Raw genomic sequence first — 14070 nt, 5'->3', positions numbered from 1 at the left:
TAAACATAGGCAAGCCCCGCCCCCCCAAAGCCCTGCCCCCCCCAAAGCCCCACCCCAACAGGCCCCACCCCCGAATAAGCCCCACCCCACCAGGGTGTCCCTGGGGACCGTTTCTGGGGGCTCCTTGGGCCTGAAGGCACTTTCAGGGCTGGTCCCCAGGGGTGGTTTCGAGGGTCCCCCCTGGGCTGCGGGCAGTTTCCAGGCCCTCCCTGGGACCAGCAGCCTTTTGGTGGGGCTCCTTGGGGGCAGTTTCCAGGCCCCCCCTGGAGCCGGGGGCGGTTTCGAGGCGCTCCCTGGGGGTGCAGGGGGGGGACCCGCTGTCCCCGCTGTCCTCGCTGTCCTCGCTGTCCTCGTCCTCCTCCCGCAGCATGCGCCGCACCGTGCGGGACAGCGTCAGCGGGTCGCACCTGGGGGCAGCCAGGGAGGATTTGGGGTGGCCCCAGAGAGCCCCCCGCCATCCCATAATTCCCCAGAGAGCCCCCGTACAGCCCCCCGCTATCCCATAATCCCTCTAGCCCCATACAGCTCCCCACTATCCCATAATCCCCCATACAGCCCCTCGCTATCCCATAATCCCCCATACAGCCACTCGCTATCCCATAATCCCCCATACAGCCCCCATGCAGCCCCCCGCTATCCCATAATCCCCCATACAGCCCCCATACAGCCCCCTGCTATCCCATAATCTCCCATAATCCCCCATACAGCCCCCGCTATCCCATAATCCCCCATACAGCCCCCATACAGCCCCCCGCTATCCCATAATCTCCCATACAGCCCCCATACAGCCCCCGCTATCCCATAATCTCCCATACAGCCCCCATACAGCCCCCGCTACCCCATAATCCCCCATAATCCCCCATACAGCCCCCGCTATCCCATAATCCCCCATACAGCCCCCATACAGCCCCTCCCTATCCCATAATCCCCCATACAGCCCCCATACAGCCCCCGCTATCCCATAATCCCCCTAGTCCCATACAGCCCCTCCCAGACCCATAGGGGACTATGGGGGCTATAGGCTACTACTAGGGGGCATGGGGGTCTATAGGGACCTATGGGGGCTATAGGGTGCTGCAGAGGCCTATAGGGGCTATAGGATACTATAGGGATGCTATAATGAGACTGTAGTGCTGCGATGAAGAGTTATAGGGTGCTATGGAGGGCTATAGGGGCACAGAGGGAGCTATAGGGTGCTATGGGGGGGGGCATAGGTACCTGTGGGAGGCTATAGGGTGCTACAGGTGGTGATAGCAGCCCATAGGGGGTTACAAAGGGAGCTATAGTGGTGCTGTGGGGGGATACAGGGGACTATAAGGTGCTATAGGAGGGCTACAGGGGCTCTTGGGTTGGCTATAGGAGAGCTATAGGTAAACTACAGGAAGCTATAAGGTGCTATAGGGACACATAGGGAGCTATAGGGGCCCATGGGAGTCTACAAGAGAGCTATAAGTAAACTATAGGAAGCTGTAGGGTGCTATAGGGACACATAGGGAGCTATAGGGGCCCACGGGAGTCTACAAGAGAGCTATAAATAAATTATAGGAAGCTATAGCGTGCTATAGGGACACATTGGGAGCTATAGGGGCCCACGGGAGTCTACAAGAGAGCTATAAGTAAACTATAGGAAGCTACAGGGTGCTATAGGGACACATAGGGAGCTATAGGGGCCCACGGGAGTCTATAAGAGAGCTATAAGTAAACTATAGGAAGCTGTAGGGTGCTATAGGGACACATAGGGAGCTATAGGGGCCCACGGGAGTCTATAAGAGAGCTATAAGTAAACTATAGGAAGCTGTAGGGTGCTATAGGGACACATAGGGAGCTATAGGGCCCCATGGGAGTCTATAAGAGAACTATAAGTAAACTATAGGAAGCTGTAGGGTGCTATAGGGACACATAGGGAGCTATAGGGGCCCACGGGAGTCTATAAGAGAACTATAAGTAAACTATAGGAAGCTATAGGGTGCTATAGGGATACATAGGGAGCTATAAGGGCCCAGGGGGGAGGTATAGAGGGGGCCATGAGGAGGCTATAGGGATCTATAGGGTGCTATAAGGGCCCATAGGGCACCACAGAGAGCCATAGAAGCCCATAGGGGGCATAAGGAGACTATAGGGTGCTATAGGGGCCCACGGGGTCCCGGGGGGGGTGTGGGTGCCGGTCCCCACCTGAGGCGAGCCCGCAGGGCGGCCACGTGGCGGGCGGTGGCTGCGGCCCCGTCCCCGACGGCCTCCAGCGCCCAGCGCAGGCGGTGGCCCTGGGCCTGCGCACGGGCCGTCCCCGCGGCCACCGCGGCCACCCGCTCCCCCAGCGCCCGCCCCGACGCCTCGCTGGCCTGCGCCTGCGGGGACACGGGACACGGGGCGTGGGGACGTGGGGGCACGGGGACGTGGGGACGTGGGGACACAGGGACACGAAGTGTGGGGACATGGGGGCACGGGGACGTGGGGACGTGGGGACGTGGGGCATGAGGACACGGGGACATGGGGCCACGGGGACATAGGGCATGGGGACACGGGGCCACGGGGACATGGGGCATGGGGGCATGGGGACACGGGGACATGGGGCATGGGGACACAGGGACATGGGTATTGGGACATGGGGACACAGGAACATGGGGCATGGGGCCACGGGGACATGGGGACTCGGGGACATGGGGACATGGGATATGGGGACACAGGGACACAAGGATATGGGGATATGGGGCGTGGGGACACGGACACAGGGACGTGGGGCCACGGGGACGTGGGGCATGAGGATACGGGGACGTGGGGACGTGGGGACACGGGGACATGGGGACATGGGATATGGGGACACAGGGACACAAGGATATGGGGATATGGGGCGTGGGGACACGGACACAGGGACGTGGGGCCACGGGGACGTGGGGCATGAGGATACGGGGACGTGGGGACGTGGGGACACGGGGACATGGGGACGTGGGTATTGGGACATGGGGACACAGGAACATGGGGCATGGGGCCACGGGGACATGGGGACTCGGGGACATGGGATATGGGGACACAGGGACACAAGGATATGGGGATATGGGGCGTGGGGACACGGACACAGGGACATGGGGCCACGGGGACGTGGGGCATGGGGACACAGGGACATGGGGACACGGGGACATGGGGCATGGGGACATGGGGACATGGGTATTGGGACAGGGGGACACAGGAACATGGGGCATGGGGACATGGAGACACGGGGACATGGGGACATGGGGACACAAGGACATGGGGATACGGGGCGTGGGGACACAGGGACACAAGGTGTGGGGACACGGGGCATGGGGACATGGAGATATGGGGTGTGGGGACACGGGGCATGGGGACATGGGGACATGGGGACACGGGTATTGGGACATGGGGACACAGGAACATGGGGCATGGGGACATGGCAACACGGGGACATGGGGACATGGGTATTGGGACATGGGGACGTGGGATATGGGGCATGGGGACACAGGGACACAGGGACACGAGGTGTGGGGACACGGGGCATGGGGACATGGAGATATGGGGTGTGGGGACATGGGGCGATGGGGATGTGGGGCCACGGGGACATGGGACACAAGGACATGGGGATATGGGGCGTGGGGACAAGGGGACATGGGGCACGGGGACACAGGGACAAAGGGACATGAGGTGTGGGGACACGGGGCATGGGGACATGGGGACACGGGGACATGGGGACATGGGGACATGGGGACATGGGGACATGGGATATGGGGCATGGGGACATAGGAACATGGGGCAGGGGGACATGGGGACACGGGGACATGGGGACATGGGGATGTGGGTATTGGGACATGGGGCATGGGGACATGGGGACACGGGGACATGGGGACATGGGGACACGGGGACGTGGGTATTGGGACATGGGGACACGGGGACATGGGGACATGGGGACACGGGGACATGGGGACACGGGGATGTGGGTATTGGGACATGGGGCATGGGGACATGGGGACACGGGGACATGGGGACATGGGGACATGGGGACGTGGGTATTGGGACACGGGGACATGGGGACATGGGGACACGGGGACATGGGGACACGGGGACACGGGGATGTGGGTATTGGGACATGGGGCATGGGGACATGGGGACATGGGGACATGGGATATGGGGCATGGAGACACAGGAACATGAGGCATGGGAACATGGGGACAGAGGGACATGGGGACACGGGGACACGGGGACGTGGGGACACGGGGACGTGGGGACACGGGGACAGAGGGACAGAGGGACACAGGGACGGAGGACACTGGGCATGGGGACATGGGGTATGGGGACACGGGGTGTGGGGGGACATGGGGGACACGGGGATGTGGGAACATGGGGATACAGGGCATGGCGGGACACGGTGACGTGGGGCATGGGGACACGGGGTGGCACAGGGGGCCATGGGGACACAGGGCATGGGGATGGGGGACACGGGGCGTGGGGGACATAGGAACGGGGCGTGGGGACATGGGGGGCAGACGACATGGGGGGACACGGGGACATGGGGCGGGGGGACACGAAGACGTGGGGGGACACGGGGACATGGGGCGGGGGGACACGGGGACATGGGGGGACACGGGGACGCAGGGGGACACGGAGGCTATGGGGTTGCGGGGTGACGTGGGGTGACACGCCTCCGCGCCACCCTCCCCGCCACCTGGCCAGGGAACCCATGGGAGCCACACATGTGATGTCACCCCCCCCCGCTCCATGATGTCAACCCCACCCATGATGTCACCCACGGGTGACGTCACCCCACCTGCAGGCGGTAGCGCTCCCCCCGCAGCCGCTGCTCCTCCGCCTCCGCCAGCAGCACCCGCAGGCGCCGTCCCGCTGCCCGTGCCGCCCGGGTCAGCGCCGCCCGCGCCCTGCACCCATGGGTGCCCCACGTCACCCCACGGCACCCATGGGGTGCCCCACGGCATCCAGCAGCACCCACGGGAAAGCCATGGGGGGTACTTTGGGGACACTGGGACAAACTTGGAGCCACCCATGGGCCACCCTGAGCCACCCTAGGACATCCTGGGGCCACCCAAGACCACCCTGAGGTCACAATGGGCCAGCCTGGGTCACCCTGGGGCCACCCTCAGACCATCTTGGACCACCCTGGGGCCACCCAATATCACCCTGGGTCACCCTGGACCACCCTGGGGCCACCTTGGACCACCCTGGGACCACCTTGGACCACCCTGGGGCCACCCAAGACCAGCCTGGGTCACCCTGGAGCCATCTGGAACCACCCAGGGCCACCCTGGACCACCCTGGGGCCACCCAAGACCACCCTGAGGTCACCACGGGCCAGCCTGGGTCACCCTGGGGCCACCCTCAGACCATCTTGGACCACCCTGGGGCCACCCAAGACCACCCTGGGACCACCTTGGACCACCCTGGGGTCACCCTGGGGCCACCCTCAGACCATCTTGGACCACCCTGGGGCCACCCAAGACCACCCTGGGACCACCTTGGACCACCCTGGGGCCACCCAAGACCAGCCTGGGTCACTCTGGAACCATCTTGAACCACCCAGAGCCACCCTGGACCACCCTGGGGTCACCATGGGCCACCCCGGGACCACCTTGGGACCATCTTGGACCACCCTGGGGCCACCCAAGAGCACCCTGGGTCCCCCGGCTCACCCAGCCTCGCGGTGCAGGAGCTCCTGAAGATGGAGGCAGCGGGCGCGCAGGGCGGCCTCGGCGGGGCCCGGGGGCACCCTGGGGTGCTGCAGCCGCCCCCGCAGCACCCGCTGCTCCTCTTCCAGCCGGGCCCGCGCCCCCGCCGCCTCCCGCGCCCGTGCCCCCGCCGCCGCCAGCGCCCGCCGCAGCTCCTCCGCCTGCGCCCAACGGTGGCACCCGCGGGGGGTCAGCACCCACCCCGACGGCACCCACACAGCACCCGTGGCACCCACACAGCACCCGCAGCACCCACAGCACCCACACAGCACCCGTGGCACCCACAGCACCCGCTGCACCCACAGCACCCACACAGCACCCACAGCACCCACAGCACCCGCAGCACCCACACAGCACCCACACAGCACCCACAAATGCTCCCACAGCACCCCCAGAGCACCCACGGCACCCGCAGCACCCACAAATGCTCCCACAGCACCCCCACAGCACCCACAGCACCCGCAGCACCCACAAATGCTCCAACAGCACCCACACAGCACCCGCAGCACCCACAACACCCACACAGCACCCACAAATGCTCCAACAGCACCCACACAGCACCCACAGCACCCGCAGCACCCACACAGCACCCACAGCACCCACACAGCACCCGCAGCACCCGCAGCACCCGCACAGCACCCACACAGCACCCACAAATGCTCCCACAGCACCCCCAGAGCACCCACGGCACCCACAGCACCCACACAGCACCCACACAGAACCCACGGCACCCACATCTGCCCCTACGGCACCCACACAGCACCCACGGCACCCACAGCACCCACACAGCACCCACAAATGCTCCCACGGCACCCCCAGAGCACCCACGGCACCCACAGCACCCACACAGCACCCACGGCACCCACACAGCACTCATGGCACCCACAGCACCCACAGCTCCCACAGCACCCACACCTGCACCTACAGCACCCACAGCACCCACGGCACCCACGGCACCCACACCTGCACCCACAGCACCCACAGCACCCACACAGCACCCACGGCACCCACGGCACCCACACAGCACCCACAGCACCCACACAGCACCCACAGCACCCACAGCACCCACAGCACCCACGGCACCCACAGCACCCACAGCACCCACACAGCACCCACAGCACCCACGGCACCCACAGCACCCACAGCACCCACAGCACCCACACAGCACCCACAGCACCCACGGCACCCACAGCACCCCCAGAGCACCCACAGCACCCACACAGCACCCACAGCACCCACAGCACCCACAGCACCCACACAGCACCCACAAATGCTCCCACAGCACCCCCAGAGCACCCACGGCACCCACAGCACCCACACAGCACCCACACAGAACCCACAGCACCCACATCTGCCCCTACGGCACCCACACAGCACCCACAGCACCCACACAGCACCCGGAGCAGCACCTCATCGGTGCCCCACGCCCCCCACCCGTCCCGCTGTACGACCCCCATAGGTGCCCGCATGCCCTCCCCACGTGTTCACCTACACACCCCTCCATACGTACCCCCCTTGTCCCCCCCATACATTCCCCCATAGGCACCCCCACATGCCCCCCCCCTCCAGGTGCCCCCCCTGTGCTCATAGGTGCCCCCATACATCCCCCCTTAGATCTCCCATAGGTGCCCTTATGTCCCTCACATCACCCTCCCGCATACCCCCATAGGTCCCCACCTTGTGCCCACAGGTGCCCCCCATAGGTGCCCCCATACCCCCCCCCCAGAAGTGCCCCACCCAGGTGCCCCCCTGACCCCATAGGTTCCTCCCACATCCCCTATATATCCCCCCTATACATCCTGCCATATATGTGTCTCCCTCACGCCCCCACATCCCCCCCTCAATCTCCCTCTAGGTGCCCCACGTCCCCCCACCGGTGCCCCCATGCCCCCCATACATCTCCCACAGGTGTCCCCCATAGGTGCCCCCCCCATGTCCCCCATAGGCACCCCTGACCTGGGCCTGCCGCTGGTGCAGGCGCTGCTGCAGCGCCCGGTTGTTCTCCCGCAGCTCCGCCAGCGCCGCCTGCAGCACCCTGGGGTCCCGGCCCCCCCTGCACCCATAGCCGCTATAGGGGCTGCGGGGGGAGTGGGGGGGACGCCAGGGGGGAATGGGGATCGCGGGGGGGCTATAGGGGACACGCTGGGAGGAGCTATAGGGGCTGCGCTGTGGGGACTATAGGGGACACACCCTGGGGGTTATAGGGGACAGGCCATGGGGGCTATAGGGGACACACTGGGGGGGCTATAGGGGATGTAGTGCGGGGGCTATAGGGGACACACTGTGGGGGCTATAGGGGACATGCTGTGGGGGCTATAAGGGACACACTGGGGGGGCTATAGGGGACACACTGGGGGGGGCTATAAGGGACACACTGGGGGGGCTATAGGGGACACACTGTGGGGGCTATAGGGGACATGCTGTGGGGGCTATAAGGGACACACTGTGGGGGCTATAGGGGATGTACTGCGGGGGCTATAGGGGACACACTGTGGGGGCTATAGGGGACATGCTGTGGGGGCTATAAGGGACACACTGTGGGGGCTATAGGGGACACACTGTGGGGGCTATAGGGCATGTACTGTGGGGGCTATAGGGGACACACTGTGGGGGCTATAGGGGACATGCTGTGGGGGCTATAAGGGACACACTGGGGGGGCTATAGGGGACACACTGGGGGGGGCTATAAGGGACACACTGGGGGGGCTATAGGGGACACACTGTGGGGGCTATAGGGGACATGCTGTGGGGGCTATAAGGGACACACTGTGGGGGCTATAGGGGATGTACTGCGGGGGCTATAGGGGACACACTGTGGGGGCTATAGGGGACATGCTGTGGGGGCTATAAGGGACACACTGTGGGGGCTATAGGGGACACACTGTGGGGGCTATAGGGCATGTACTGTGGGGGCTATAGGGGACATGCTGTGGGGGCTATAAGGGACACACTGTGGGGGTTATAGTGGATGCACCATGAGGGCTATAGGGGCTGTGCCATGAGGGCTATGGGGGACACAACCTGGGGGCTATAAGGGACATGCCATGGGGGCTATAGGGTATGTGCTGTGAGGTCTATAGGGGACACACCCCCCGGAGCTGTAGGGGATACACCATAGGGGCTATAGGGGACCCACCCTGGGGGCTATAGGGGACAGGCCATGGGGGCTATAGGGTATGTGCTGTGAGGTCTATAGGGGACACACCCCCCGGAGCTGTAGGGGATACACCATAGGGGCTATAGGGGACCCACCCTGGGGGCTGTAGGGGACAGGCCATGGGGGCTATAGGGTATGTGCTGTGAGGTCTATAGGGGACACACCCCCCGGAGCTGTAGGGGATACACCATAGGGGCTATAGGGGACCCACCCTGGGGGCTATAGGGGACAGGCCATGGGGGCTATAGGGTATGTGCTGTGAGGTCTATAGGGGACACACCCCCCGGAGCTGTAGGGGATACACCATAGGGGCTATAGGGGACCCACCCTGGGGGCTATAGGCGACAGGCCATGGGGAGCTACAAGGGACCCTCCATGGGGGCTATAGGGGACGCGCTATGAGGGTAACCTATAAAGGACATATATAGGTCTGTGGGCGTGGCCAGGGAGTGGGCAGGGCCGGGGGGGGGGTCACTCACGTGGGGCTGGGTGGGTGGGGCACGTGGGCAGCCATGTCATCGCGCTCCTGCTCCGCCCGCCGCCGGGCATGCTGGGCCGCCGCCACCGCCTGGGGGTGGGGTTGGGATGGGCACGCCCCCGGGAAGCCCCGCCCACCACACCCCAACACTCCCCCAGACCCACTCCCATAGCCCCACCCCACTGTTCTTTAGCCCCGCCCCATGGCCATTAGCCCCTCCCCTCTGACTTTTAGCCCTGCCAATGTGTTCAATAGCCCCACCCCTAGTCTCACACAGCCCCGCCCTGGGATCCCTTAGCTCCGCCCCTGAGATAGCTTAGCCCCACCCCAAACCCTTTAGCTCCACCCCAGATGCTCTTACCCCTGCCCTCACCCCGCCCACTCCCTTAGCCCCGCCCCTAGCCTTAGCCCTGCCCACCTGCCGCAGCCGCTCCAGCTCCGCCTCCCTGGTGCGACGCTGTGACTCCGCCTCCTGCGCCCGGAGCTCCGCCCCTGCCCGAGCAGCGCGTGTTGCCTCCAGCTCTGCCCACAGCAGATGCCCCGCCTCCTGGGGGAGGGGCTGTGTAAGGCCACACCCACCCACCCAGAAGGCCCCGCCCCCAGCCCAGGCACCAACGCCTCTCACAGACCCCACACCGGCCGAAGCCCCGCCCACCCTCTGGATGCTCCACCCACTCTCCTAAGCCCCCACCTTCTTCCTAGGCCAGACCCCCTCTAACCACGCCCCCTTTTAGCCCCATCCCTCTCAGATTCCACCTCAGCCACGCCCCCTGCCCTGACACCGACCCCGCCAGAGGCTCCGCCCCTTCTCAGGCCCAGCCCCTGCCCTGGCCCCACCCACCTGCTGCTGGCGCAGGCGCTCACAGGCCCGGTCTCGTGCCCGAGAGGCTCCGCCCACCCGGGCCTGGGCTCCGCCCACCGCTATCTCCAGCGCCCGCAGGGCCCCACCTGCTGCCAGGCTCCGCCCCCGCTCCTCTGCCAGGCTCCGCCCCAGCGCTGCCACCTGCCGGGGGTGGGAACAAGCTGTGAGTGACAGCCCCATGCCCCGCCTCCAGGTGACACAGTCCCAGGCCCCGCCCCAAGGATGACTGACAGCCCCACATTCCACCCCCATGGTGATGGACAGCCCAAATCCCGCCTCGAGGGTGACGGACAGCTCCATGCTCAGCCCACAAGGGTGATGGGCACCCCCATGCCCCGCCCACCAGGGTGATGGAAACCCCAATGTCCTGCCCACCAGGGTGATGGGCACCCCCATGCCCCGCCCACCAGGGTGATGGAAACCCCAATGTCCTGCCCACCAGGGTGATGGACAGTCCCATGCCCCACCCACCAGGGTGATGGACACCCCCATGTCCTGTCCACCAGGGTGATGGACAGTCCCATGTCCCACCCACCAGGGTGATGGACAGTCCCATGCCCCACCCACCAGGGTGATTGACAGCCCCATGTCCCGCCCACCAGGGTGACTGACACCTCGATGCCCCGCCCACCAAGGTGATGGACAGCTCCATGCCCTGCCCATTGGGATGATGGGCAGCCCCATGCCCCGCCCACTGCCAGGCCTGACATGTGGGAGGGAGCTAGGCTGTGACTGACAGGTGCTGGCCACACCCACCTGGTTGCTGAGGTCACGGAGCTCCTCCTCCAGGTCGCGGCGGTACTGTGCCTGCGGGGGGGGGGAGGGGAAGGGGGTGTGGCCCTGCTCCACCCTGCTCCACCCCCCCCGGCTCCCCTGGGACCCGGGTGCCCAGGGGACCCCCTGCTCCACCCCCCCCGGCTCCCCTGGGACCCGGGCGCCCGGGGGACCCCCTGCTCCACCCCCCCCGGCTCCCCTGGGACCCGGGCGCCCGGGGGACCCCCTGCTCCACCCCCCCCGGCTCCCCTGGGACCTGGGCGCCCAGGGGAACCCCAGCATCCGGGCTCCACCCCTCAGAGTCCCACGGGTGGGGCGGGACACCTGGGTCCCCTCGGGGGGGGACAGTGGGGTGGGGTGGGGGGGCTGCCCCGACGCCTGGGTCCCTTCCCAGGGTGGGGGGGAGGGGAGCCGAGGGCTGCCGGACGCCTGGGTTCCCTTTCCCCGCCCCGTGCCCTAATTCCAGTCCAGGGTCTGGCCTGGGGCCAGTGGGGCCGGGGGAGGGGGTACCCGGACGCCTGGGTCCCCCGGCCAAGTGTGGGGGGCAGGGAACCCAGACGCCTGGCTCCCCTGGGTGGGGGCTCCCCCAAATGCCTGAATCCCCCCCCCTCCCCAGACCCCTGGGTCCCCCCACTGGGGTTGAGGCTTCCTTGGGACACCTGGGTGCCCCCCCGCATGCCTGGGTCCCCCCCCAGACACTTGGCCCCCCCACCCCCCCACCCCACCTGGGTCCCACTCACCTGCGCCAGCCTGGTGGGGCCGCATCGTCCCCGGTCCCCCTCATCCACCATGGCACAAACTGGGGGGGCCCTGGAACAAACAGGGAGACCCTACAATAACACACCCCCCCCCAAGCAGTGGCAGCCTGGATGCCTGGGTCCCCCCAACAGCTCCAGATGGATTCGGACGCCTGGGTCCCTTTGGGGGGAGGGGGGGCAGATGAGGTGGGGGGTGCCCGGGTGCCTGGGTCCCCTGCCCACCCTGGGGTAGGGGGGGTGCCCGGACCCGGGTCCCCTCACCTGCTGCGCCTCCGTCCCTGTGATGCCGAGCGCGGGACCGTGGGACCCAGGCGTTCGGGGGCCGGGAACTCCCTGTGCCACCCACGCCGCGGGCACGGGAGGACCCAGGCGTCCGGGCACCTCCTCCCCCCAGGCTCTACCCACGGGGCCCAGAGCCCGCCCACCCCCCAGGGCACCCAGATGTCCAGGGAGATCAGTTCAGCTCCACCAGCTCCAACCCTTGGGCACCACCCGCCCTTGCCGGAGGGACCCAGGCATCCGGGCACCTCCCCAGGGCACCCAGGAATTCAGGTACCCCCCGAAGGGACGTAGATGTTGGAATATTCCCTGGATGGTGGGAACCACAGTGATGTCATACCACTATCTGTGATGTCACAGTGCCAGCTGTGATGCCATATAGGGAAAGCCCAGGCAGGGAGGGGCCAGGGGGATGGGTGAGGCTGTGGGAGCAGCTGTGATATCACCGTGCTGGATATGGCATCACAGGGAGCAGAGGGCAAAGTGGAAGTGATGTCATTGACCAACACCCCCATGGGGGGAAGGTCCAGGGAGGTTGGGGGGGGACCTTCGTGGTGGGTACACAGCTGCACCAGGGGGTCATGGAGTCATACAAATGGCCGTCCCTGAGGTAATCTGTACAGAGTGACGTCAGTATGGGTCAAAATGGAGAAACACGGAATGACACAGGTCAACACGGGTCAACACGGATCAACAGGGATCAATGGGGGTCAACAAACATGGGTCAACACGGGTCAACAAACATGGGTCAACATGGGTCAATACAGACTGGCATGGGTCAACATGGAGTGACACAGGCCAACACAGGTCAAAAAACACAGGTCAATATGGATGAACACAGGATCAGCATGGGTCAACATGGATTGACATGGGTCAACATGGATGAACACAGGTCTACATGGGTGAAAATGGAGCAACACAGAGTGACACGGGGTGACATGGGTCAACAGGGGTCAACACAGGTCAACATGGTTCAATACAGGTCAACAAACATGGGCCAACACAGATTGACATGGGTCAACATGGAGTGACACAGGTCAACATGGATCAGTGCGTGTCAACACAGGGCAACACGGGTCAAAATGGAGCAACACAGAGTGACACAGGTCAGCACAGATCAACATGGCTCAATCTGGGTCAAAACATGGGTCAACATGGCTCAAGAAACATGGGGCAACGGACTGACACGGGCCAACATGGGCCAACACGGGTCAACAAACATGGGTCAAGATAGACTGACATGGGTCAACACGGAGTGACACAGGTCGACACGGGCCAACACGGCTCAACATGGGTCATCATCAGCCAACATCACCCCACCACATGGGACAGCCACAAGTACCGGGTTGTGGAGGGCGGAGCTCTGACACAGCTGTGATGTCATCACAGGGCAATGAAAGATGTCAGAGACAAAAGGGAGTCAACCTAAGAAGTCACGCCACGCCAGGGCCAGGAAGTGACATCACCAGTGGGCAAGAAGCGGCATCACTCACAGAGCAGGATGATTATGCCTGACATCAGTCTCTGATGTCCCCAAGGGCCCAGGAAATGACATCATCAACTTACCAGGATGTGTGACAGGCCCAGCCCCAGCAGTGATGCCATCATGGATGAGGAAGTGATGTCACTGCCGGATGCAGGGCATGAAGTGAGATCAGGGGCAGACCAGGAAGTGACATCACGCTCCCAGCAGGCTGTGACATCACCAGCGGACCAACTGCCCCTATGGGGGTGCTATAGGGGCGGGGCAGTTTGGCCCTATGGGGTCTAGGGGGTATCCCTGAGCCCATGGAGATCCCTATAGGGGTCTATAGAGGATGCTAGCCCTATTGGCATCCCTGGGGGAGTGTCTATAGGTGATCCTAGCCCTATAGTGATCCCCCATGGGGATCTATAGGGGGATCCTGGTCCTAAAAGGATTCCTGTAAGGATGCCCAGATCATCCAGACCTTATGCAATCTATAGGGAGTCCATCTATGGGGATCCTTGTGGAGATCTACAGGGGATCATGGTCCCATGGTGATCCCTATGGACATTTATAGGTTCTTGAGACCCTGTGTGGGTCCCCAGGGGGG

General features: G+C 64.5%; 1 protein-coding gene and 1 long non-coding RNA gene across 2 annotated transcripts; both read right to left on the bottom strand.

Moving 5' to 3' along the window:
* Positions 1 to 84: 84 nt before the first annotated feature.
* On the bottom strand, positions 85 to 9832 carry LOC142076511 (uncharacterized). Its single transcript, XM_075138794.1, has 7 exons — positions 9741 to 9832; positions 9324 to 9412; positions 7644 to 7740; positions 5652 to 5848; positions 4775 to 4883; positions 2173 to 2345; positions 85 to 407 (listed from the first exon to the last, which is right to left on the bottom strand). Exons 2-7 carry the CDS (start codon positions 9356 to 9358, stop codon positions 143 to 145), a joined length of 876 nt encoding a protein of 291 aa, XP_074994895.1. The 5' UTR covers positions 9359 to 9412; positions 9741 to 9832; the 3' UTR covers positions 85 to 142.
* A 454-nt stretch (positions 9833 to 10286) lies between these two features.
* On the bottom strand, positions 10287 to 14008 carry LOC142076512 (uncharacterized). Its single transcript, XR_012671197.1, has 4 exons — positions 13562 to 14008; positions 11699 to 11768; positions 10941 to 10991; positions 10287 to 10325 (listed from the first exon to the last, which is right to left on the bottom strand). It is a non-coding gene; the product is annotated as an uncharacterized LOC142076512 (long non-coding RNA).
* Positions 14009 to 14070: the final 62 nt, after the last annotated feature.

This window comes from Calonectris borealis, unplaced genomic scaffold, assembly GCF_964195595.1.
Source record: "Calonectris borealis unplaced genomic scaffold, bCalBor7.hap1.2 HAP1_SCAFFOLD_59, whole genome shotgun sequence".
Classification (NCBI taxonomy): Eukaryota; Metazoa; Chordata; class Aves; order Procellariiformes; family Procellariidae; genus Calonectris; species Calonectris borealis.
The sequence above is the reverse complement of the archived record's forward strand: the minus strand, read 5'-3'. Positions and strand labels throughout refer to the sequence as shown.

Excerpts from the sequence above, each read along its gene's own strand:
- LOC142076511 (XM_075138794.1), bottom strand. The coding sequence starts at position 9,358 with ATGGCTGCCCACGTGCCCCACCCACCCAGCCCCAC. Across the intron at positions 4,884-5,651 it reads CTCCTGCACCGCGAGGCTGG|GGCGCGGGCGGCGCTGACCC; the intron begins GTGAGCCGGGGG and ends CCATGGGTGCAG. Across the intron at positions 408-2,172 it reads GCCCTGCGGGCTCGCCTCAG|GTGCGACCCGCTGACGCTGT; the intron begins GTGGGGACCGGC and ends GGCTGCCCCCAG.